This window comes from Gorilla gorilla, chromosome 12 (assembly GCF_029281585.2).
Source record: "Gorilla gorilla gorilla isolate KB3781 chromosome 12, NHGRI_mGorGor1-v2.1_pri, whole genome shotgun sequence".
NCBI classification, from domain to species: Eukaryota; Metazoa; Chordata; class Mammalia; order Primates; family Hominidae; genus Gorilla; species Gorilla gorilla.
The window spans coordinates 69,207,355-69,234,206 of NC_073236.2; the positions used below are offsets into that span (position 1 = coordinate 69,207,355).

A 26,852-nucleotide genomic window follows, 5' to 3' on the forward strand; every position below is an offset into this window, starting at 1 on the left:
AAGATACATCATCTTTTTTGTGGGAAACCACACAAGCAAGGCCAGTTGCGCTAAAACCAGGATACTGGCCTTTCTTGGTTGTTTCAAAGGCTGCTCAGATTCCTGACTGTGTGCCTGTCAACCTTTCTACTAGATGACTTCTCTGGAAGACCCCCCCCCCCACATCGTTCTACCCTTCCCTCCCCACTCCCCCAACCCCTGCCTTTTCCATGCCTCTTTCCACAGGGATCATGGTTTTTCTCGGCCTCCTCTCGTCTGACATGCTCCCAGTGTGAGAGTGAGGCTTGGGGTACAGGGCAGCCCAGCCCGGCGAGATCAGCTACTGACCAAAGCTGGTCATTGCTTCTCCCTGGGAGCCACTGTGAATACATGCTACTATGACCCTGTTATTAACATGTGATATTGGTGTAGTATGTTTGTTACAATTAGTGAGCAATTGTTCAAAATGTATCAAAAATATTGATATATTATTAACTAAAGTTAAGACTAGCTGACTAAAATTAGATGTTACTGAACATAGCCCTTCAACACATTTCACCATAGGTGAGAAATAAGTGTGCTTCTGCCCTCTCTGTTTTCAGCAGGGTAGAATTCATAGTGATGGCAAAGGCTGGAAGTGAGCTTTGTCTGTCTTTGCAATCAGCTGAGCCCACAGCGCAGCAGATGAGGCTGAAAGCCACAGTGCTCCATACAAGGCTGCTCATCCACGACTAAGCAGTGTCTCCTCTGCATTTCCAGAAATGTCTGACTCAGGCTGCCCCTGCCATGGCTTCCTTAGGAGAAGGACGTTGTACTTGAACCTAGGGAAACAGTATGACTGGACAATCCAGAGTGCAGAGTAAAGTCATCCAACTTCACAGTGCTGCAACTGTCATCAGCTGGTAATAGAATACTTTTTTAGAGTAGCTTTAGATTTACAGAAAAATTGAGCAGGAAGCACAGAGAGCTCTACCCCACTGCATAGTTTCACCTATTATTAACATCCTGCATTGGTGTGATATGTTTGTTACAATTGATGAGTCAATTTTGGTACACTATTAACTAAAGTTAATATTAGTTAACTAAAGTTAGATATAAACTAAAGTCCCTCGTTTGCATTAGGGCTCACTCTTGTAGTTGTACATTCTATGTGTTTGGACAGATTTATAATGACACATACCCACCATTATAGTATTGTACAGAGTCATTTCACTGACCTAAAAATTGCCTGTGCTGCAGCTGTTCATCCCTTTCTCCCCTCTCCCAAGCCCCTGGCAACTACTGATCTTTTTACGATCTCTACAGTTTTGCCTTTTTCAGACTGTCATATAGTTAGAATCATACAATATACAGCCTTTTCAGACTGGCGTCTTTCATGCAGTAATATGCATTTAAGCTTTCTCTATGTGACTTGATGCTTATTTATTTTCATTGCTGTATAATATCCCATTGTATGAATATACCACAATTTGTTTATCCATTTACCTACTGAAGAATATTTTGGTTGCTTCCAAGTTTTCACAGTTATGATTAAAGCTACTGTAAGCATCTATATGCAGATTTTTCTTTGAAGATAAGTTTTCAACTAATTTGGGTAAATACCAAGGAGCACTATTGCTGGATTGTATAAGGGTGTGTTTGATTTTGTAACAAACTGAAAAACTGTCTTCTAAAGTGTCTGGACCACTTTATCAACTGGTTTTGACTCCTGAACCACTTTCATTTAGATGAGTCTAATTTTTCCAGGAAATACTTCAGAAATACACTAACTGTTAGTAACCTGAAATCCTTTTCTCACTGCACTCTTACATGGGACTTAAAGGTGAAATGCTGCCACCTTCATTCTTCTTTCTGTAGTCTTCCTGCTGGTCTCTGTTCTTGCTAGAACTAAACCATCCTAGCAGAAAACTTCCTCTTTTCCCTCTCCCTCCTTTTTGCTTCTCATCACCGCCCTTTCCCCAGCAAAAGTTAAAGGGGAAAATGGGCTAGAGCAGGTTTGGCAGGGGAGATCCCACTCCCATTTTCCCATAGAAGAGCTATTGCATTTTCTCTGGGATTTTTGTTTTCCTTTAAAATGTTTTAAATTGACACTGCTAAAAGGTACATGATGCTCTCTGCCCCACAGCTCTGGGGTTGGCATGCCTTGTTCCTTACTGGTTTGTCTTGAGTCAGTAAATGAGATTCTGCCCATACAGCTAAGTGCATTTGGGGCCTTAACTGAACAGCTTTGCTACACATGGCTGGTAAGAACATGTATTGACCTGAGGGAGATACATTAGGGGCCCTAAAATCTGGCAGTGGACCAAAAGAAAGTCAAATGCATCATCCCCGTGTGTTTCTTCCCTCTTGGGGCTTCCGAGTCTCATTGGAACCCCACCACTATAAAACACCTGGAGTGGGTTTTGTGACTTGTCAGTCTTGTCACTTTATAAATAGGCTTCATGTTGTGTAACCTGAATGCTTTGGGTTAATACAAAGAGACAGACAAGACAGGCACAGGCTGATGACCTGGAGAATAGAGGGAAGAGCTGACAGGAAAAAGCATTCCAGGTAAATGGGGCAGGTTGGATCACCATGGTCCCTCTGTGACCATTTTCAAGGCTCTAATGAGTGGCCCTGTCTGCTCATGTGACTACAAGCTTGTTGCATTTCCCCTGAGTTTTGGGTACATCTGCCCATATACAGTTGGAAACTAAATGACCTGCAGTTGAAGGGACTTTCTCTGTTGGGGCCCGGAATTTCTCAACAGAGTGCACTATCAATATGTTAAGCAAGACAAGGTTCTGTGCACTACAGAAATCAGAAACTTAGCATCCGCGGCCCCACCATTAAGTACCAGTAGTGCCCCCTAGTCCTTGTGACAGTCAGAAAGCACCTCCCACCACAGGTTCTCAGATGCTCCCTAAGGGGCATCTGCTACCAGCAGTAAGAACCCCTGGGCTAGCCGGTGGTCTGGTCAAGGTCTCCCAGTGAAAGGGAGTAAATCTGAGTACCACCCCGCCCACTCCTCCTCTTCAGCACCTGGAGCCTGCACTTGTTGCCCAGGCCTTTCTCCCCTACTAGCCTCTTCTCCCTCCTCCTGCCCCTTGCTTCTGGGGCCCAAGGAGGAGAACTTAGAGATTCTGCCAGTTTGCAGTGTGATGTGGGTTGAGAAACGTGGAGCTGCAAGAAGTAAGTGTATTTACCCCTTAACTCTTGAAAACCTGTAGTTCTGGGGATTTGTTTCCTTCTTGATTGAACTTGCTTCTTAATCAGCCACCCTTATCAACTCAAGTGAGCATGCCTAAGGGGTGTCCTGTGGCCAGCCCCCAAGGTGGACAGTGGGGATTAGCAATGGGGCAGCATTGTCCCCTTCCCCCATCCCCTACTTCCAGGCTGATGCTGCATTGATCTGAGATTCTGCCAAGTCACACTGGTATTTGTATTGGCCCAAACCCAAAGCCTCACAATGCCTTCCGCAGGGTGGTTCTGGGGTGTCCAGGGTGTCGTGCACCAGGGTGCAGGGATGAGTTTGTCATCACCAAGCTATTCACATGGAGGAAATGGGACAGAGTTCAAGGATTGCTTGTTTTTACCTCCTCCCTGCTCATACCCTACTTTCAAGCCACTTATGTGAATGATGCCCACACATGGCTTTGACTGAGCTGAGGGGATGGGCTTGGTTTGATTTCAGCCACCAAGAGTCTAACTTTCCTGGCCCAAGGTGCACACCAGCAGAACCACTGCTCACCTGGGCCCAGAGGATCGCAATTCTGAGACATCACAGGCCAGGGAAGTTGAGATGGGGCCAATGGGCCTTCACGGATAGGGAGGGACTTATAACATCCCCATGGATCCTTCCAGAGGTGGTGTTTGGTTCCTGTACTTCTTGTCAGCCAGGTGCCCTCTGCTCAGCCGGTTCACAGTGCAAAGGGCCCAGGGCCCTGTGGATAGCTATAGCATCTGCCACTTTATCCCCAGCTTTGTCCCTAGCCCACTGCCTCCATCCCCTTCTTCCTCCCTACTGGACTCTGGGAAAATCAAGTGTCACCCTTTCCAGAGACACCTCAAGGCCTCATGTCACAGTGCCAGTCAGCTGGAACAGGTTTTCAGAGTGCCTCAGCTTGGCACAGCTTCTCTGCAACCTCAGAACTCGGCCCTGGTAGAGCCTGTTGGTGATTCAGCAGCTGGGGAACTCCAGCCAGCCCGAGAGGGCTCGGTGATACTTGCCCTGTTGCCTTGAAATTCCAGGAATTTGGATGGGGGCCCTCAGCCAGCCAGTGCGTGAGCAGGCCTGGGGAAGAGGAAGGTTGACTCAGGACCCAGCCCCTGGTCTAAGTCTTTGATAAGGCTTTAACTCTTCAGAAGAGACAATTGCTTCCTCCTGGCACAAAAGGGTGTGGCATAGATCCGCACAGGTGGGAGCAAGCACAGGGCCTTCCTCACCTCTAGCCAGATGCGTGCTGCATCCTGGTTAACACTGTTGGACAAAGATGTTTTACCTATCTGCTATTTGCTTTGCTTTATGAGAGAGGGTTCTCTCGGACCACCAGATCAGTGGGCAGCCTTATTCTATAAGGCTTTGAAGTGGGTAACATGTTGGGGAGAATACAGGAAGATGTCTGTGTGGCAGTGTGAGTTGTTGCATCACAGTGGCCGGGCCTTAGAAACAAAAGTGTCTCAACAGGAAGCAACTGGCTCCTCCTCCAAGGGTCTCTGTGCCTTTTTTATTTAGTTGTTTATTTTTTGCATGCTTCTCCAGATGTCAGGAAAAGCATTTCACCTCCTTTTGCAGCTATGTTACTTCTCTGTTAACATAGCTGCAAAGGGTTATGTAACAACTATGTTACTTCTGTGGTGTCAGTTCTGGGCACTCGTTAGTGGCATTGACTCCAAAGAGTTCAAAGCAGTTTGCCAATATTCTCATTTGTCTCTTGAAGTAGGGAAAGATAGTAACCAGCTCTCCTAAATCAGTAATGGTGGGAAATGAGGTCTGGGCTGAGAGAAGGAGGGACAGGAGATACTAGTCCATATGAGTGACCTGATCTTACACCCAGCCCAGTGCTGGTGGGTGTTAGGAGGTGCAGGCAGGGAGCTCTGCCTGCCAGAGTGGTCAGGGGGCATCGTGGAGGACTTGGGGATTGAGCTCGACCTGGAAGGCTGGTAGAAATGACGTTAGGCAGTAAGGAGGCTTTTCTACGCAGAAGAGAAGGAGTTAGTGTTTGTAAGAGACCCGGACTAGGTAGAAACATTTGGGTGGAAGAAAGGGCTGTAATAGGGAGCATCAGAGATACAGGAACACCACTGAGTGTGTTTGCTTCGATCATCTGGATTGTAAACTCCTTGTGGCAAGTCTTGCCTTTGCTTGAAGAGCCCTGGGACACAACATTCACAACGAACGTTCACAATGAGCGTTCACTCCTCTGTCTTAGCCTCCTTGGGATATGGCCAGGCCTCTTTGGGGTCACTGGATGGAAGTCTTTGTGTTCTTATAAAAGTTTCAGGAAAAGCCAACAAAATGAGTTAAGGGTAGGAAAATAAAATATTTCAGGGGTCATCTCATCGGGTGACCAAACAATGCAGGATCCACTTGACAGGCCACTTCAGCAGACTTAACTCCGGGCTTTGGATAAGGATGACAGTTCCTTCATTCCTCATGGATTTTTCAATATTGTAGTGGGACTATTTAATATCATTTAAATAGAAAAACAGAGATTTAACTTACCACCCAACTGAACAATGGTACAGCTACTTATAATGGAGTTCAATGGTTTTTGAGAATTGGAAGGATTCTTTCTCATAGGAAGAGACTTTTCATTCATTGCTCTCTGCCCAGCACCTAGACAGTGTCCCGCTAATGGTGCAGCAGGTGCTCAGTGAGCACTTGTTGAATGAATGAATGTCAGGATTCAAGTGCTGTGTGCAGCAAACCACCATGGCCCACGTCTACTTAAGTAACCTGCACATCCTGCACGTGTACCCCTGAACTTAAAATAAAAGTTGGCTGTGATCCCAGCACTTTGGGAGGTCGGGGCAGGCGGATCACTTGAGGTCGGGAGTTCAAGACCAGCCTGGCCAACATGGTGAAACCTCGTCTGTACCAAAAATATAAAAAATTAGCCGGGTGTGATGACACACACCTGTATCCCAGCTATTCAGGAGGCTGAGGCAGGAGAATTGCTTGAACCTGGGAGGTGGAGGTTGCAGTGAGCTGAGATCATGCCACTGTACTCCAGCCTGGGCAACAGAGTAAGACTCCATCACAAAAAAATAAATAAATAAAAAATAAAAGTTGGAAATAAAAATTCAAGTGCTCCTCATCTCCACTGAAATTAGAGTAAGAACCAAGACCTAGAGCTGTAGCGGCAGGGATCTAGAATAGAAGTAAAGGAATTCCCGAGGATCTGCAGGTTTTCCCATTCCCCATCTGTACACCCTCACTACTCACTACCCAGCCCCTAGTCCAAGTCTTTGATGAGACTTTAACTCTGTTTTCAAGCTGGTGACCTCTTAGAGAAATTCAGTTCAACATAAATGTATTAAAATCCTATGTAGGTGCATTAGGCCAGGTGTAAGGATAGAGATGATTTAGCCACAGCTCCTGACCGCACTAGAGAGGAGACAGGTAAGATGTAAAAACTTCTGAACTGCAAGGCAGAATAAAGTAAGGATTCCTCTGAGGAAGAAATGATTATTTCTGACATTTGAGCAAGGTTTTGAGAGGCCAATTTGATTCCCATGGGTAGAGGATGGGATATGCCGACTTGAGAGATCAGCATGATGTGAATGAAAACTGTCAACAGGCTGGGTACGGTGGCTCGCGCCTGTAATCCCAGCACTTTGGGAGGCCAAGGCAGGTGAATCATGAGGTCAGGAGTTCAAGACCAGCCTGGCCAATATGGTGAAACCCCGTCTCTACTAAAACTACAAAAATTAGCCAGGCATGGTGGCGCGTGCCTGTGGTCCCAGCTACTCGGGAGGCGGAGGCAGAAGAATCGCTTGAATTCGGAAGGCAGAGGTTGCAGTGAGCCAAGATCGTGCCACTGCACTCCAGCCTAGGAGACAGAGCAAGACTCAAAAAAAAAAAAAAAAAAAAACCAACAACAACAAAAAAAACTATCAATAGTAGCAGCTACCATTTGTTGCATGTTTATTGTGTGTCACTCAATATACCACATTTTTCTCATGTGTCCCTCGTTTAATCTCTAAACAACCCTGTGCAAGAGTTGGATATCTTTATCTGCTTTTACAGTGAAGGAAATTGAGGCTCAGGCAGCTAAACTAAAGTCGGCAGCCATAAGAAGTTGGGTGAGGATCCTAGTAGCATGAACCCAAGGCACCAAGCTGGGAGTGCCAATTTTTGTGCAGGGAAAAGGGGCAGTGCTGGGCAGCTGGGGTCAGAGGACCTGACAGGAGGGAATGGGTGGAGTTTAGGTGGAAACGGGGTCTAGGATCAGGTTATGCATGCTAAATCTCTACTCAGGACTTGGGGCTGGGTTCTGTCTCTGCGCTGGGTTCTGTGAGTGGTACAGAGCCCATGGAGAGCTTAGAGGAAAGGAGTGATTTCATTCAGCAAGGTCAGTCTAGTAGTAAGAGCAAAGATTTTTTTTTTTAAGCTGTTGGCAAGAAAACCAGTCTAACAACTATTTTGATAGCACAGGGAGAGATGATAGGGCCTGAATTGGGGCAGTAACAGCAGGGATGCAGGGGGATGGATAGGATGGACGGTGTGGAGGCTGGGTGTGTAGGAGGGCTTGGCTTGGATACTGGGTGAAGGAGAGGGAAGGGCTGACAATGACTGCCTAGTTATCAGTCCCACCCAGAACCAAGGAAGAGGTGGAAGACATGAGTTTAATTTTGAACACATGATCTGGGGTACAGGCCTTGTGGAGAGTGGTGGAGGTTGGAGATAGTGTTTGGGCATGGAAGCAGGGGAAGCATCTATGGGAATATAGGGTCGGTCCAGTGCCTTGGTGGGCTGTAGTGATAACTTCAACAGCCTACACTTGTCTGCCTTTGTTGAAGTATGGAGGATTCCATTTTTCTCGGGTAGTTGCTGTCCCACGTGACTTGAACATTTTAAGGGAAAGTCAAAGGTCTCAGATTTCTCTTTTTTTACTCAATTTGCTCACAGTATGTAGGTGCTAAATAAATATTTGATTAGTTAACATAAGTAAATAACAATTTTTTTTTTTTTTTGGAGTGGGAGTCTCGCTCTGTCACCCAGGCTGGAGTGCAGTGGCACAATCTTGGCTCACTGCAATCTCCGCCTCCCAGGTTCAAACAATTCTCCTGCCTCTGCCTCCCAAGTAGCTGGTATCACAGATGCCCACCACCACACCCAGCTGATTTTTGTATTTTTAGTAGAGTCCAGGTTTCACCATGTTGACTATTTAAACCCTCAAAAGGCGTAAAAGGCATGCTATTTCAAGATCAGTCCGTGGAACATCAGTAGCCTGCAGCTGGGCGACCCCGGGGCCTCAAGTAAAACCCTTTGTTGAAGTTCCCTTAGTGATTTCCAAAGGGAGGAGGGTCATGACCACCTCCTCGTCATCCTGAACTTCCTGGAAGTTATGATGAAACAGGACCAACATGAAGCCCCATCAAGTGCTGTGTTCAGTGGGTGCTCGTGGTGACTTATGGACCTCATGTACTCTATTTCATTTTGTTTCACTTAATCCTTGCAAGTCCCATGAAGGGCTGTTATCCTTGTTTTATGGATGAGCACACCAAGCCTTAGCAAGGGTACATAATAGAGCCAAGGTCTCACAGTGAAGGAGTGGCAGAGCCAGGATTTGCACCTAGGCCTGATGGCAAAGCCCCTTTCTGCTGTGCCGTGACAGGCTAGAAAAGCGGTAGGGGGTTGTGGTGCAGGCACCCATCTGCCCATCTCTCTTGCCTCCCTGATCCTGAAGGTTCATTCTGAATACTTTGTTTTTTGCTATTGTCAGATATGTTTAGATGGATATGGAAAATTCCTATGAGCTTTCAGGTAATGCTGGATCATTAAGTATTTCCCGAGATTTATCAAGTTGGAACTTGCTGCTGTCCAATGGAGATGCCACATGGCTGCTTTAGACTTTAATATCCCAATGAGTTTGTGGATAGTCCATGGTACGCTCATCCTACCAGCCTTGCTCATAGTCCTCCTCTGCAGGGCCTTCCCTTTTTCCTTCTTAATCAGTTCTTACCCTGAAGCCAGCATCCTCACCTGGCTGTCAACCTCTTGGATTTAAAAATATTGATGAAATCATACAATTTAGTGATTTTTGCTACGCAGTTAAAATCCTGCCATGCTTGCAAATAAAATTTGAATGTTGGGATATAATTCATAAGGGAAGATGCCATGAACCTATACTATCTGGCCCTGGGTTCTGTGTGGCCCATTTCTTTATATATTTATGCCCACATGGGAGCCTTTGCAGACCTCTCCCTGAGCAGCAGGATTCCCACCGTCTACGTACCACTAACTACTTCCTGTTCCTTAGGACCTGCCAGGTCTAAGAATGGTAGGGGAGGAAGGGGGAAACCTGCTGCCCTCTGAATACCCACACTCCCTTCTGCCCTGCCCTCTAGCACAATCCCTATCCTCCCGCCCTGAGCGTGTTCTTCATCCAAAGGCCTTTCCTCACCACCTCTTCTGAATCCAGAGCATCCTTCATCCAAAAGGATCTGCTGCAGCCTCTTCATCCTCCCACATCCCCCCGAAAACAAAAACTCACCCTTCATCCCTTCATGCAGGAAGTCTGGCTTAGAGGATCCCAAACAGGTGAAAGGTAGAGCTCTTGATATTCTAGAGGGAGCAACTGATCCATGCAGTGGAGTACATAGGGGCCTGAAAGCAAACCCCAGCCCCAGCAGAGGCCAGAGCAGGGCATGGTCCACTCTGCTGAGGTGGTCAGGGGCCGGAGGATGCCCCTCCCAGCTCCAGGCACTATAGCTGAGTGTCCACAGAAGAGGTGGTCACCAGGCCAATGTGTGGTTGAGGATGAAGGGTGTCCGACGCTGAAGGCCCAGCCTGGGTATCTGTGCAGAATTGCTAGTCCTGTGCCTGATTGAGGAGTTGGAGTGGGGGTGTCCTGCTCTGGGGCCCAGGGGAGAGGGATGTCCAGCCTCTCTTAAGAGCATTTCCCATTGACACATCAGCACATAGGTTTCGGGATGGCTCCACTTCTGGGGACTCATGAGCTAAATCGGTGAGCCTCCTTTTTACCTTGTTTCTGTTGGGAACATTTACCTGAGTACCAAACAGCTGAACGATAAGCATGGCAACACTTGTCCTTCCTAAGGGCAGACCAGGTTCCCACTCTATTTTGGGGGACACAGGATCAGCCTTTCATAAGGGTTTTCTTCCGTTGCATGTGGTTTTCCCCTTGATACCACCCCCTTCTTTTCTTTTTTCTTTTTGAAGTCCACAGTCTTGGGATTTCCCTCTTTGGAGCTATTTAAACAGAAATAGGATGCCAGCAGGAGTGGCCTAGAAGGGATTCCTAGAAGCCTTCCTGTCCCGAGGGCCTGCGGCAGGCAAGGACCAGCTTTGAAACTTAGGCAGGAGGAGACTGTGGCTGTGGGCCACCAGGCCTGTGCACTGTGTGTCTCCCTGAGCCACTGCATGTGGCTGCGGTGCCTGTGGCTGTCCTCTCCCCATCCTTCCTTTGTTTGGAATGACCCTTGGTGCCTGCCAAGGCCACATGTTTCTGGAAGGTCCTCACACAGCCCGGCTTTCTAAGCACAGTTGTGTGGCCAGAGGGCTGGGCAGCTGGTGAGCCTGGGTGCTCATACCTTTGCCCCTCATTAGACCTTGTTCATGGCAGGAAGACTGGAGGCAGTGGGAGAATCCCCAAGAGGCAATGCATGACTCTCAGGGAGAGACGGATCAAGGCTCAGCTGCTGGGCCTGCAGAGTCTGTTGTTTGGACTCACTTGGGGTTTGTGACTGCTGAATACACACCTGTGTCACAACTGGCCATGGTCAGAAGGACTGTGGTGTGGTCTGGTAATTAGACACTGTCTTGTGCATGGGAGTTGGAGACACTTGAGTTTGAATGTGCCTGCAGGAGCTTGGGCAAATTTCTTAACCTCTCTAAGCCTCAGTTTCTTCATCTCTATGACTGGGCATTTCTACCAGCTGGACCAGAAGGTTGGGAGGCACCTATGTCATGAGTTGTTATAAGGACTAAGTAAGAGAACACATGCAGAACCTTAGCACTGGGCCTGGGACTAGGTCATGCCCAAAAAGTGGTACACATCCACCTGCAAAGTGAGAGACCTGAGCCCTGTCCTCCTGCTCCAGGGTCCTCTTAGGTTCACCACGTAATGAAGACAAAGCAGAGGCCTTGCCGCTCATCACAGGGCCTCAGCTGATGCTGGGCATGGATCAAGATTGCAGAGTGAAGCCCAAGGCACCAAGAAGTTGTTTTCCGTGGGAAAGTGAGGGTATAGAAAGGACCTATTCTTCTTGTGTTGCTCAAATTATGAATAAAAAGCCAGTGTCTTTCATCTTTGGAACATCGTGGTTTTGCAAACTTTAATTCATTCCCAAAACACCTCTGTGAGTTTAGCAGCTGCGAGCTCACAGGTGAGGAACAGAAGGTGAAGTAATTTGCCCCAAGGCTGGGGAGCAGGCCCCCATTGCACACCCTCATCTTCCTGGAGCAGTGGTGCTCATCAGTGTCTTGTCCTGGATTCAGCTGTACAGTGTTTGCTTTCTTGTCTGGGTTTTGCTTAAGCAGAGGCCAACATGGAGCCCAGGAACCATGCTGACTGGGTTCACCCTGACTGACAGGATAGGGAGCAGGAACAGGGCATGAAGATAATTCTTTAGTTCAGGGGCAGTTTGTGACAGGCAAGTCACGCTTCCCCTCAGAGTATGCAAAGCATCCTTGGTGTCATCCTTGGACACTGTTATGAGTCACTGGCTGACTTTAGCCAAGGGTGGTTTGTGGCAGTGCCAGCGAAGTCAGAACGTGACTGTTCCCCAGCTTCAAGGGGGCAACCGCTGACTTTTCCCGGCTTGGATGGGGATGCCTTGTTTTAACACTGGTGTGTGGGTGACAGAGGGGCCCTGGGAGCCTTGCTTCCAAAATTAGCATCGATTGGACAGCAAGAAAGAATTGCACAGGGAAGACATGCATGATTTTACTGATTTTCTCTCCCTGTCCCCCTGCCCTGCCTCCAACTCCAGCCCAAACATCTGGCTTAGGATTTTGTAAAAGTCTTTGGGAGGTCCATGCCAGACCTCCAGTAAAAGCAGTCTGAAGTTCTTATGTTTCTCATTTCAGAGGTTGGAAGGAACGTCGGGAACATGATTGCTTTATCTATTCCAAGTGTGTTTTGTTCTTTGAGAGTCAGGACTTCTGTGTCTACACCCTAAGTGAAAAGGGGCAAGGAACTCTCACAGCCTGCAGAGTAGGGGGCTGCATCGATCCTGTAACAGACAGAACTTTGCTTGTTTCCTGTGCTAACTTGATTCATTTGCCTTCTGGGCTAACCTGTCAGAGGCCCAGCCCCTCGGCACAGCAACTGTGGCATCTTTTTGCGTTTCAGTTTTGGGAAGTCATTCTAATGTGGCTCATGCTGATTGCATAACTCAGAAGAGGTTCCTTCTTCATTGGAAGATTGCTACCATTTCCAGAAACCTCGAGTACTGTAATCTGAAGGCACATAAAGGTCGTCTGTTGGCAGGGCTGGTTTTATGGGCATGCAACCTGTATAGGTCACACAGGACCCCATGCTCACAAGGGCCCTGAGCTTGAGGTTTAACACTCTGCAGTTGCAGTCTTAAAAATCTTGTAGTTTTATCTTTAAATTTGTGTCTTGTAGGTGAAGTCTAGTGGGACAATACAGTATGCACTGGGGGCTTAGGGGCTTGGTTCCCATGGTCCTGCTTATTAATATCTCCCTGCCTCCCCTAGGTTTTCTTGCTCCTGCCATGATCTATCCCTGGCGGGGCCTGGGGTTAAGTACATGGCATCTCAGGGTACGGCATGGTGGCAGCTGTCCCCATTCTGGACTGGCAGCTCCATGGCATCTTCAGTGGGCAACTAGAGAGGGGTGAGCTGCTTGACTCCCCCTGATCCAGGTACCTAGTACATCCTGGCAGGGAGGAGGCAATATCCTTAAGGGGTCACCCATCCATCTTGGGTTGGGACAGCCAGTTCCTGGGAATAAGAGATACCTGACTAGACCCCTCAACCCTCAGCTGGGTCACAGCACATTGGCCCGGCTGCCAGCTGGAAGGAAACCCCAGAGGGAGTGGGTCCTTTGCTCCCTTACACACTCTGTCCCTGGGGTACACCTGTGAGAGGCTGCACTCAACCTGTGGGTATCCTCATACCCAAAGGACAGCAATGACATAAATAGCAAACAAACATGATGACATGAACAACAGGGTGAAGGTACTTAATGTCACTGAAATGTACAATTAAAATGGTTGAAATGGTAAATTTTATGTTACGTATATTTTCCCACCATAAAAAAATATATATTTATAAGGTGTTAAGAAAAAACAAAGCCAAAACCACCCTGACAGATGGAAAGAGAGACTGGGAAGAAGTGGAAGGCTCTGGATTTCAGTGCTTTTCATGGGCATTTTCTTCTTACTTTTTCAACAAGGGGTCCCACGTGCTCATTTTGCACTGATATCCACAAATTATGTAGCCGAGCCTGTCTACCAGCCACTCTGTGAAACTACCGAACCTTTGCCTGTCAAAGGGCCTGCCCTCTAAGCGTCTGAGGACATCATTTGCCAAGCAGACTCTGACCTTTCCCTCTTCTCCTCCACCCAACAGGTATTGTGTTGGCCGCGTGCCAGGCCTTGGAGAACAGCACGTCCCCGCTGAGCGGTGAGTGCAGCTGCCGTGAGTGTGTGGATCGTGTGTGGGAAGGGAGCGGGCCTGCTGCTGTGTGGCTCCTCAAGAGCTCCCTCCCTGGCCTCCTGCCCACCAAGCACACGCCTGTCCCGGAGTCCTCTCTGCCCCCTCCTCAGGGGCGAGGAGGTGCTCACTGGAAGGTCTTAACTGCAGGCCCAAGGGGGGCTGTTCCTGGCCCCCTCAGGGGCCTCCCCTACGTGTCTCTCTTCAGCTGTTCAGACAATTCCTGTGGGCAAGTGTGCCAAAACAGGGCCTGCAGGACCCCAGAGCTTGGGGCCAGCTATTTTTTCCCCACTCTCGTAATAGTCCACCTGAAGTAGAACCCAGATTTCTGAACCCCCATCGGTGACGTTTGTTTAGTTATTTTCTGGTTTACGTTTTAATACTTATAGTAAAAAAAAAAAAATCGGTATTTTTTTAAATTATTATTTTAAAGATCCTAAATCAAAATAGTGGAGAGCTTGGGACATGTAGGCGGCAAACCACCAGTGGCCACATCACTGCAGGGGAGCAACCTCTGTTTGATTTGCATGTTGCTTTTGCCCTTTCTCCATGTGTGTTAATATTTTTATACGATTAGTCCTGGTGAGGAAACAATGTGGATTCCTGCTTTTTAAGCTCAGATGTTGGGGCTGTGCATTGTTCCATGTTGCTGGAAAGTCTTGAAATCTCTTCTCTTAAAATGTCATGCTGTCTCATTAAAGTGAACATGTGTGATTTAATGAAACATTTCCTATTGGATATTTACGGTGCCTCTAGTTTCTTAAGTTATGATGCTACCTCTTCATGCCTAGAAGCTTTTTCCACCTTTTGGATTCTTTCCTCAGAATGTGTCTCCGGAAACAGGAATAAATACAGATTTATGACCCTTGGTACAAACTGCCAGATAGCTTTCCGAGTGAATGGTGCTGATTTCTCCCAGCAGTGTGTGAGTGCACCAGTCCCACAACTCCCTGGTTAGCACAGAGTGTGTTTCAGTAACTTCTGCTCCCATCTGTTACTGCACTAGCCTCCTGCTGTGTCTCCATAGTTATTTCAGAGAGGTTCCAGTGGGAGGGGGCGGGTTTCTTACCTATTCATAAATTCTGTAGCCAACCACGGTGTCCCTGGTCTCTCCTCCTCCTTCAGGCCTTTCCCTCCAAACCCACTGGAGGCGACACTGCCAGTCCCACTGGGTACCACTGCTCCTGCAGCCCCACCAGCCCCCCTTGCTACTGTTATCCTTGATGCGCTTGGACCCTAAGGTGCCTAAGCCACTTGGTGGTCCATGATGACACAGAAGAAAATGCCTGTCCCACTCTGTGTTGTGCTTTGTTGGGGCTGGAAGTGGAAGGGTGTAAGTGTGTCCACCTCAAAACAGTGCTTCTGGAGTCCAGGGTCTACTAGGGTTTCCGTAAAGCAGTACTTTCACTTTTTAATTACCTCCCATCCACAAAGGACTCAGATATGAACATATAGGGAGGAAAAAGAGGATAGCTTAGTAACTTCACCATGCCATTCTCAGAATTGCCCCAACCCCCTTTCTAGAATGCACTTGCCCCAAGCTTCACCTTCTGCCCCTCCTACAAATAGACCTCTGGTGACCTGCCCAAACACTAGAAAGTACTGATACTCTAGCAACACTTACGCACTGGGTATCATTTGAGAGAACCTGGACACTGGGCCAGTTGGGGGTTACCACTCATTTTGATACTTGTCACTATGATCTCCACGCATCTCCATGGGCTAAGAAGCCTCCTGTGTTTTCCTCACCCTCCCTGTTCTCTTCTAAGCCAAATTGGGTAGAACTGAGGTATAAAGGCCTTGAGATTAAGCCAAAAGGGGGAGATGGAGTCCTGTGCCCCAGGCCTCTATCCCTAGTTTCCCGGCTCTCTGGTGAAGCGTTCCTCCTGCTCCTCCTGATTCACACTCTAAGACCTGGTAGGCCAAAAGCCATGTTCTCTACTGAATCAGATGACAAGTTGCAATGATGGCAAGTGCTGACACTGCCATGCATAGAGAAGGGGGTCCTTTTGGTTATTTGACCCCCTCCTCCAAGTCTCCATCCATTCAGACAAGAAAACCCTAAGGGATGTTGCCCTTGAGCCTGTTCCCCAGGAGTCTGGCATAACTCCTGCCTAGGCCTTTTGGGGTTCCCTAGGCCCTGCTGGGCAGATGTGGGCAGACCTGATAAATTTGTCCAGAAGGGGACTATTCTTTTTGCAGTCGTGAACAACCTCTGTTCCATCTTTTCTTCCGGAACTTTCTATGAGAACATCTCTGAGGTTTACTTCCCCTCATTGTGACATGTGGTCAGAAAACAGCAGTTGAACCCCTGCTGTGTTGCATATTACGCTATAACCAGCTCAGTGCCACTCTGGGGCCTGAGGTGGTCTGTGAGAGCAGAGGCAGTGCCACACCTTCGAAAGTCCAGAGAGCCTCAAGCCCCCCGGGTTGGCTGCCAGTCTGCAGAGGAGGGAGGTGGCTGCCCGTCTGCCCTCTCTGTTGCTCTCTGTTTGATGGGTCACTGAGCTACAGAACTTGCACCCCAGGGCCTTAGAGATTTAATGAAATTACTCTTTCCAGAGTTATTTACTCTTGGCCCTGCCCCATGAGACCCAGACATGAATCCAGAGAGGGCTGGGCCAGGAGAAAAGTCCAAGTGGTGATGACCATGTTATAGTCACACCTCCAAAGGCTGGGGCTTTATGACTAGATCAGGCTTATGCTTAACTTTCTTTCCTTTAGGGTGTCCTTCCTGTCCCCTAGAGGACTGCTCAGGCCCTGGTAGGCCTTCCCACCCCATCCCACCCACTCTCTCATCACCGCACAGGGCTGAAATCCTGTGGTGGGCACAGCTCAAACTGGGGACCAACTCCCACCAGCCACACTCACTGCCCGTCATTGTAGCAAGTGTGTGTGTGTGTGTGTGTGTGTGTGTGTGTGTGTGTGTGTGTGTATTCATGACTAATAAGTAAAACTCTCTGTTAACATTGTATTAGAGAAAACTTCATCCACAGAAGAAGAGATAGTGAAATCAGTTCCTGTATACCCATCACCCAGCTTTGACAATTAGCACCATTCTGTCATTTTTCTTTGATCTATTCTCCCTATCTTTCTAATTTTTCCCTTTGCTAGGGTTTTTTAAAGCAAAGCCCACTTCACTCGTAACACTTCAATGCATATACGTAACAGATAAAGCCTTTTAAAACGTCACCACAATTCCATTACTACACCAGCAAAGGCAATGATGATTCCTTTTTGTTAGATCCTCAGATATGGAAGGTAGATGATGCTGTATTTAATTTTGTGCTACTTCGTTTTAACTTGCATTTACTTTCATGTTTTTGTATATTGCATTCTACTTATATTTCTTTTCAGGTGAACACTGTTTTCATAAAATGTATTCATGTCTCTGCTGGGTGACTTTCACATCTGAGTGCCCCTAACTCCCAATGCTCTGGATGCTGGTGGGCTCCTTTACTTAATCCCAGAATCAATCCAGAAACAAACCATCCAGAAAAATGTAAATGGTGTGAAACCATCCCCACCAGTTAGGTGTGAAAATGGGTAATTTTAGAACAAAAGCTATAAGGACTTTACCCATGATGTAAATTTGCAGGCCTTCTCACTGTAAGAGTTGATGGGAATGAGAAATAATAACGGATGCAAGATAGGTTTTGATACATTCCTGAGTGACAGCACTAGAGCATAGGGCAACAGGAGTACTCAGGGTGAAGCCGTCACACTTTAATGGAACATTGTGGAGAGAAAATTGCAAACTCCATGTGCTAATCAAAGGTGTTAAATGGGCTCAAAAGAGCATGGGGCTTATCTCATGTGGCTTTCTTGTGCATTTTTTTTCTTTTATTTTTAGAAATGAGATCTTGCTATGTTGCCCAGGCTGGTCTCAAATTCCTGGACTCCAGGAGTCCTCCCACTTTGGCCTCCCAAAGTGCTGGGATTACAAGCATGAGTCACCACGCCTGGCCTTTCTTGTGCATTTTGGGAAAAAAAAAAAGTTCTGTGTTCTTATAACTTGACCATTGCTCTTGGCCTTTCTTCTTGACATTTCATTGGTTTCTTCCTGTCTTCCTCTCTCTTAGATCCCCAAATATAGAGGGCAGATGATGCCAGCGTCATAGGAAACTGGCATTGTCATTAGTAAACGCTTCTCAGACAATTTGAGTGGGACAGCAGAGGGATGTGGTGCCTGAGGCTGGAGGTGAGAGATCATGGGTTTTGGGCCATTTGGTCTGTTTTTTCTGAGTTTTCTGAGGGTTTTTTTGAGTTTTTTTGTCCAGTCACTGGGCAAGTTAGTTTTCTGGTTCCTGTTTGGATTTGTTTCCTCATCTATTGGACTTGAATCAGAAGTGGCCTGTGAGATTTTTCACATGACCACACACTGAAGGATTGGTAGAGATGACTTGGAGAGCCAGGGTGGGGAGGGTTATAAGGCTGACTGCAGGTTTTAGGAAGTACTGCACTGATCCATTGGTGATGCTAATTGTCATAGGCCCAAGGTAGGGAAGTGGTAGTGTCACTGACATGTATTTGATTTTCTTGGAACTAGATGCTTTTTTACATTCAGGTTCAAAGATTCTAGTTGCTGGAACTATACCAAGGAGCAGGCTTTCTCTGCCTTGCCCTTAAGGAGCCTCCCATGCAGGTGAGAAAAGACAGCATGGGAACCCATGGGGGAATGTGTCACAATGATACGGGCAAACTTGGCTGACTGCTTAATGCATGATTTAGAAAATAGTTGCCATGGGAGTGAAATCAATAGCATGGTTGGGGACAGAGTATTTTTATCAGGTTGGTTGTCAATTTGTAAAGCATGCAGAGAAACATTAGCTGGAGGCAGGACGAGGGTGGCAGCACCTATAGCCTAGAACACGTGTCACACCCTCTCCAGGAAGGAGTTATGACCTATCTTCAAAAGACACTTTTAAATGCCCCTTAAGAGGGACAGAATGCACCCTGGTTAAGAAGTTGTTGGGTGGCTACTTGCTTAACCCTGAGAAATGTTGCACAGTTCCCAGGCTGCCCATCTGGTTCTCATATTTTCATGAGACTCACTCTAATGACCAAGGGGGTGTGGTGAGGGCATTACTCAGGCGCCCGGGAACCAGCCTCCGGGCTTCCATCTGCTATCTGCCTTGCATGAGCTGGGTACTCAGGGCGGCACTTTAAACCTCTGAACTTCTGCTCCTTCCTCTGGCCTGTGTCTAGGGACACCCACCTGGAATCAAGGCATGTTTGAAGGCTTGCTTAATTTAGTGTCTGGGAGGCTTCTCAGAGGTGAGGATGAAAGAACATGGAAATTTACAGTGCGATTATTCATGGGGAATGTCACCATTATCAGCTGGCTTAGGGAGATGGTGATCAGATCTCAGTGGTGACCTTGGGCTTAAATATATTTAGGTGGCAAGTTTGAGCTGGGGGTGCACAGAGGGAAGGCAGATGAGATTATAGGGAAAAACCTTTGAAGTCTTTACTTGTTTGGAAAACAGGTAGAACGTGTGTCAGCCAGCAAGCAAGCGATCTGGTTATTGCTCATCTCGCCTAACAAAAGCTTTTCAGAACTGCAAACTGCTTCCCCGTTCCATTGTCTAGAGTTTTCCCACATGGAGCTGAAGTCATTCTAAAATTAGAAGGCTCATGTGTTCTACCCAGGTACTACATGGCTCACCTGCTCCAAATATGTGTCTATAACACAAGACACTTGGTATGTCTCAGTTTGGGGATAAAACCACACACACCCATTTGTGTTTACTTTAAATAATGCTTAGAAGAGCATTAGGAGGGAATGAAGGATTCTTCCTTTCCTCTCCAAGATTTATCCTTGTCATCCACATTCTCATTTCACCTTCTGCCTTTTTTTGCAAAGGAAATTGTGCTGGGTCAGTGCTTTTTTGAGCAAAAGCTGCTCAGGGTAGTAGACAGAACACAGGATATGCAATCCAGAATCGTAATTCTGACTCACTGGCTGCAACACCTTAACAGACCTCTTAAATCTTCTTGAACCTCCGTTCTGCCATCAATAAAATGAAGGAGTGGAATGAAGTCAATGTCTTTTCAAACTGAGTTGCAGAATCACTTTACGGGTCATAATCAATATATTTAAAAGTGGAATTGAATAGTTTAGAGAATTTCAGAGTGCATCACATGGAGGAAGGACAGGTACCATTTCATGACTCTTGTTTTAGTTATTAATAGATTCATATATTAGCATTCTGCATCACTTTACTTGCATGAATTACACCCATATCACTTCTATAATTTCCAGATTTGATTTATTCATAAATAAGAGCTTAGACACTTGCAGAGTAAGTGCCATAAATCTTTCTAGACCTATAACATTCCCCCCTTCACCTCCCTAGTTTTTTGTTTGTTTTGAGATGGAGTTTTGCTCTTGTCACCCAGGCTAGCGTGCAATGGTGCAATCTTGGCTCACTGCAACCTCTGCCTCCCAGATTCAAGCGATTCTCCTGCCTCAGCCTCCCCAGTAGCTGGGATTACAGGCACCGGCCACCACGCCCAGCTAATTTTTGTATTTTTAGTGGAGACAGGGTTTCGCCGTGCAGGCCAGGCTGGTCTCGAACTCCTGACCTCAAATGATCCACCCGCCTCAGCGTCCCAAAGTGCTGGGTTTACAGGCATGAGCCACCATGCCCGGCCCTCCTAGTCTTTTATAGTTGTCTTATCCACCCTAACTTAGCAGCAGTTCATCTTCATTTTTCCAAAACTTTCTACTTATAGAAACAACAGCTCTTTTCTTATGCACAGGTATTTCATTAATTTACATAATATGTAATTAAGTTACATAAGTACAGTAATGAGTACAGCTGACATAAACAGGTTTGGCAACAAATGCAAATGGCCTCTTGGTAAATATATAGCCTAACTGTTGAGAACAGAAATAGGTTGATAAACTAGAGTAGCCAACTGAGGTTTTGCATGCTGAGGGCATTGGTCTAGATGCTTTAGCAAAGAAATGGAGAGTATGGGGTTAGGTAAATCAGGGCCTTGGTTTAAGTGGAGCTCAGTTAATAGCGCATCTACCATCTTCAAAAGAGGCAAGGCAAATGACAAAACTAATGGATGTGAATATGGACATAACCTCCTGAGAAATAGCTTAACATTAATAGCGAACTGAATTCCTTAGTATTAGTAAGTGAAAACTTAAAAATTGTGTATGCCCTGTGACCCAACTATCGTACTTAGGGATCTGTTTTACAGAACAATCAGATGTTAGGTTATTATCCAGCAGAGTGAAAAGTAGCCAATATCAACAAGAGGAAAATAGTTACGGAACAGGTAGACAAATAGGCTACTATGTAGCCCTTTAAAATCATGTTGATGAGGAATGTTTAAAGATTGGGAAAATACACATGATATATACATAGAAAAAGTAGTATATAAAATTGGATGATGTAACTCGAACTTATAAACTATATACACAGATGCAAAAATACAGGGCATATAGTGTTCACATTAATGATCTCTGGTTAATGAGACTATATGTGAATTTCATTTGCATTGTGCTTTCCTGTTTTTCCAGTGTCTAGAAAGAAGAGGCAGTGGCTGCCCTGCAGGTCTGTTGGCCAGTGTGCACTGAGTGCAGGCTGCCTCGGCCTTGCAGTCCAGTGACTGCACCTGCCGAGGCTCCGAGGCTCAGGCAGTATGGCTGTTTCTAGAGCATGGGGAAACAGTGGCGCCTTGCATGAGGGACACCCATTTTTGTAGCTTGGCTCCCAGGCCTCACTCCCCTGCACAGCAGCACTCACAGGACCTTTGCTGTCTGGATGAGTTGTCCCCAACATTTGCCACTTTGCCTCAGAAGTCTGGGAATGTTCATCCAAACTCTTCTTCAGTGCCTGTGACTCCTAAATATTGACCCACTTTGCAGAAATTTCAAGTACTTAACACTTCCAGGTTTCAACAGAGAGGTTGGGTCTTTCTGGGCATCCAGGTCTATGGTCAGTCTCTCAAATGTGAAGACTCTGAAACCAGACAGTCCGAGTTCAAATTCCACCTCTGCCACTTACTAGCTGTGAGACCTTGGGCAAGATACTTAACCTCTCTGTGCCTGGCTTCCTTGCCTGTAGAATGGGGATAATAATAGTACCTATCATAGGGTTGATGTGACAATTAAGAGTTGACTATAAAGCACTTGCAACTGTTTGTATACACGGCAGCTACTCTAAGTGTTAGCTGCTGCTGCTGCTATTACTACCCTTATTATCATTACCGGTGATGCATACAGTGTGAAGCAAAGCTGTATCTTTATGGTTACTTTTTGCCACCTGGAGTTAAGTCCTATGGTAGCGGTCTTACATTTCAGTGTGCATAACAGTCATCCTGCTGACTGTTGAAATGCAGATTCCTAGGCCCTTACAGCATGCGATCCAGAAATCTGCATTTTTAGTCATCAACCACATTTTGTTACGGTTGGATGGGAAGATGAGGCTGAATGTACTGTCCTTGTAGGCTGAGATACTCTCACCAGAAGGTGACAGCACGTCTCCATCCCCCAAGTTCTTGCTTTACCTCGGCCGGACAGTGCTGGTCACTGGGAGTCTGTGAAATGTGTGTGACCCAGGACTGACTTTCTAGTATTCACCCAGGACTTTGGTAAAGAAAAGTCAAAAACCTCAGAACTTGGGCCACCTCAAACCTCAAACGTCTTCTCTCTCATTGGCCTTACTGTGATGAAATGATGAACACGGTGGCTTTCTGGTAAAACATCAGCTCTGTTTTCTGGCTGTGCAAGCCCAAACTCCTGGCTTCTGAGTTCAGAGATTGACCTGGAGCATCTGGTTATTTACTGATGAAGAGACCTGCAGCTATTTTAATCCAGTGAGGCTCAGATGTCCCCACAAGCAGGCTCTCCCACTGTTTGCTTTATGGATTTGTTCAGAATCTCCCTTTCTCGTTTCCTGTCTTGAAAGTTACGGCCCAATTACCTTATCAGAATGTGAAATGGAAAGTGATTTCACACATCTGGCCATTTTATCACCAGGTTGCATTGACTAAAATGTTTCTTAAATACCAAAACACAGGAGAAAATGGATTAGATGAAGCAGAATCGAGGGCCTCAGTTCTATTCACAATGTAGCGGGGGCTCAAAAGGAGAAAGTTTTTTGGTTTTTTTTTCCTTCCTAGTTGTCACTTAGCAGCTTCAGGAGGAATCCCTCTTTTAGGGTCTTTTTTCATTTTGACTTTTGGGGGCTTGGATTTAATGAACATGTCTCCCTGCCTTGCACAGTAGTTCCGGAAAGGTATCTTTAAGATCTTGAAAGTGAAACCTGTCAGGTATTGCTATGAAATCTGCCACAAATGAATCTTCCTGGTGCTCTTAGATATGAAAAATAGAAATACGATTAATCACCTAACAGTCCACAGGAGCCTCTATATCTGATATCCTGTTAAATAAGCAGCCCAGCACAGTGACAGGCTCTAGAAACCTAGATGCACCCCTGACCAAATGATAACCAGATTGCAGTTGCCATTGTGGGCAATTTCCCAGGGATTCAGCCCTTGACCAGTGCTTCCCAACCTTTTTCAGAATAAAGATCCATTTTTAACATCAAAATTGTGTGAGACCCCACAGAGAGTAGTTGTACCTTTACTATTAACCTAAATTATATTCAATGAATTAATAAACATAATGGTCAAAAGCTGCTATGAGAACTCAGTGACACTTTAAAATGAATTTGTATTTTATCAATCACAATAGAATTTACATAATAATATGAACTAACACTTATAGAGTACTCCCTATATGCTGGGTGCTGCTCCATTTAGCTTTATTTATTTCTACAACAACTCTAAGAAGAAGGTACTACTATTAGCTCCATTTTACAGTTGGCAAAATTGAGGCACAGAGAAGTTAAGTAACTTGCCCAAGGTCACCTGCTTAGAAATTGGCAGAGCTGGGATTTAAACCCAGGTAACTGGCTGCAGAATTCTAAGCACTTCACCACTATGCTTCAAAAACATACACACACACAGATACGCATACGTCTCACTCAGACCACAGGTGTTATTTGAGGGGAGATTTACAAACACTTTACATTAAATAACTGTGTGACTCTCTTTCTTCCCCTTCTCCAAGACAGATTGGAAACCACTTTCTTGGGTTTTTAACCCTTCATTTCATTAAAATTTAGACATACAGCTTAAAGCCAGGTATGTGTGTGTATAACTATATGTGTGAATGTGCACATGTATACATACATACCAATGCACATGTGAGTATATGCATGTATGTATATATAAGCTTTTATTTTTATCTTATCACAAAACTATGGAATCTTTTCTCTGTGTGTGTGTGTGTGTATATATATATATATATATATATTTGTTTTGTTTTGTTTTTGGTTTTGGTACAGGGTCTTGCTCTGTTGCCCAGGCTGGAGTGCAGTGACGCTATCTCAGCTCACTGCAACTTCCACCTCCTGGGCTCAAGTAATCCTCCCAACTCAGCCTCCCAAGTAGCTGGGACTACAGGCACGTGCCACCACACAGGCTAATTTTTGTGTTTTTTTAGAGGTGAGTTTTTGCCATGTTGCCCACGTTCATCTCGAACTCCTGAGCTCAAGTGATCCACCCACCTCGGCCTCCCAGTGTTGGGATTACAGGCATGAGTCCCCGTGCCCAGCCTGTATACATTTTCTTCCACTCAGCAAACAGTGACTTGTTTCCTGTGATGGACTTTGTTCTGTGGTGTCTAGGTTCTTATTATTGTAAATGTTTTTGCACAAACCTGGTCACAAATAGATGTTTCCTAAAAGAGTCTTTTCGTGAATTGACTGAAGATGACTGTGTCAGTAGGCTTATGAAGCACAGGGGATTGAACCTGTCAGACTCCAAAGTCACAAAGTCAGTGGGGATGAAAACGCAGTCTTCCCTCTCCTTAGCTTGATTCTGTGCACAGAGCTCACCATCTGCTAGCCACCTTGGGTGTATGTCCAAGGACGGGGCCTCTAGGTCAGAGCAAATGGATCGCTTGATTTCCGCTTCTCATTAACATGTGAGGAAATCATGCCTTTTTATTATTTAAATTTGGCTTGATGAAAAGTTGCCTACAAATAAAAACTGTAAGTATTTGATAGCACAGTGGTTAAAGTCAGGAGCCAGATGACCTAGATTTAAAGCTTAACTGTGCCCCCTGGGGACTATGACCTTAGGCAAGTTTCTTTTTTTTTTTTTTTTTGTATTTTTTTAATTATTATTATACTTTAAGTTTTAGGGTACATGTGCACAACGTGCAGGTTTGTTACATATGTATTCATGTGCCATGTTGGTGTGCTGCACCCATTAACTTGTCATTTACATTAGGTATATCTCCTAATGCTATCCCTCCCCCCTCCCCCTACCTCACAACAAGCCCCGGTGTGTGATGTCCCCCTTCCTGTGTCCATGTGTTCTCATTGTTCAATTCCCACCTATGAGTGAGAACATGCGGTGTTTGGTTTTTTGTCCTTGCGATAGTTTGCTGAGAACGATGGTTTCCAGCTTCATCCATGTCCCTACAAAGGACATGAACTCATCATTTTTTATGGCTGCATAGTATTCCATGGTGTATATGTGCCACATTTTCTTAATCCAGTCTATCATTGTTGGACATTTGGGTTGGTGCCAAGTCTTTGCTATTGTGAATAATGCCACAATAAACATATGTGTGCATGTGTCTTTATAGCAGCATGATTTATAATCCTTTGTGTATATACCCAGTAATGGGATGGCTGGGTCAAATGGTATTTCTAGTTCTAGATCCCTGAGGAATTGCCACACTGACTTCCACAATGGTTGAACTAGTTCCGTTTCTTAACCACTCTGTGCCTCCGTCCCCCATCTGTAATGTGGAGATAACAGCAGAACCTACCCCACAGGGTCTCCGTGAGAATGAAATGAGAGAATATACGTAAAGCACTTAGAACAGGGCCAGGCTTACATAGGACACAGGTAAGTCCTATGTAAGTATTTGTTATAATTCTTTTCATTTAGATTTACAAAGACAGAACACAATAACATTCAAGTAAGAAATGGCATCTGAAATACCAAGATGGCCTGAGCCAATTGATGGCAGAGACATGATTTGAGCTTAAAGTCATAAGGGCCATGACAGGATCAATCGCATAACTCAACACTAAGGAGTTATTTTTGACACTTAAAGAACAGATCAGCTGGGTGTGGTGGCTCACGCCTGTAATCCCAGCACTTTGGGAGGCCAAGGTAGCAGATCACTCGAGGTCAGGAGTTCAAGACCAGCCTGGCCAACATGGTAAAATCCCGTCTTAGCCAGGCATGGTGACTCACACCTGTAATCCCAGCTACTCGGGAGGCTGAGGCATGAGAACCACTTGAACCCGGGAAGCGAAGGTTGCAGTGAGCCTAGATCATGCCATTGCACTCCAGCCTGGGCAACAGAGTGAGACTCCATCTCAAAAACAAAAACAAAAACAAACAAACAAAAACAGATCAAAGGAAGCCACACTTTGGCTGTTGGGAAGTAGGGTCATGGAACCCACTATTCCAGTAGATGCCAAAACACTGAGCTTTACTTTTAGAATTACAGCATCCAAAGCAGAGAAAATACACCCCCTCGGTGGTTTCCTTGACTTATGGGAGACGTGGAATGCTTTGCACTATTCCAGCAACAAGATTCAGGAGGAACATCGAGAAATTGGAGGGAACCACCAGGGCTGCTGTGTGGAAAGGCTGAAGGCCAGAGAAGCAGAGGCACAGGAGGGCAGAAGAGGAAGGCAAAGGAAGGTCTCAGCTCCCTGCAAGTGCCCAGAACCTGCCACACAAGCACAGAGGTGAAAACGGCAGGACCATTTGCTTGAGGAAGTCATGTTCTCACTTGCTCGCTTGCTCCACAGAAGCCCTTTTCACACTGTTCTTTAAAATACAAACAGGTTGCTCTCCTTTGGTGTGAAAGGTTCAGGGAGAGGTGATGATCACAGATGGAGACTATTCATAGCACTTTATGTGGGAAAAGTTAGCGCCTAATTTCCCTTTTGATGCTAATGCT

At 46.0% G+C, this 26,852-nt stretch overlaps 1 protein-coding gene across 2 annotated transcripts in view; it reads left to right on the forward strand.

Annotated features, from left to right (window-relative positions):
* The window catches only part of TGFA (transforming growth factor alpha), a 106,995-nt gene that overhangs the window by 25,578 nt on the left and 54,565 nt on the right, over positions 1 to 26,852 (forward strand). For both annotated transcript variants that reach the window (XM_019021595.4, XM_019021596.4), the window contains exon 2: positions 13,748 to 13,801. In XM_019021595.4, the coding sequence (XP_018877140.1) occupies positions 13,748 to 13,801 (54 nt within the window). The remainder of the gene's footprint in view (positions 1 to 13,747; positions 13,802 to 26,852) is intronic.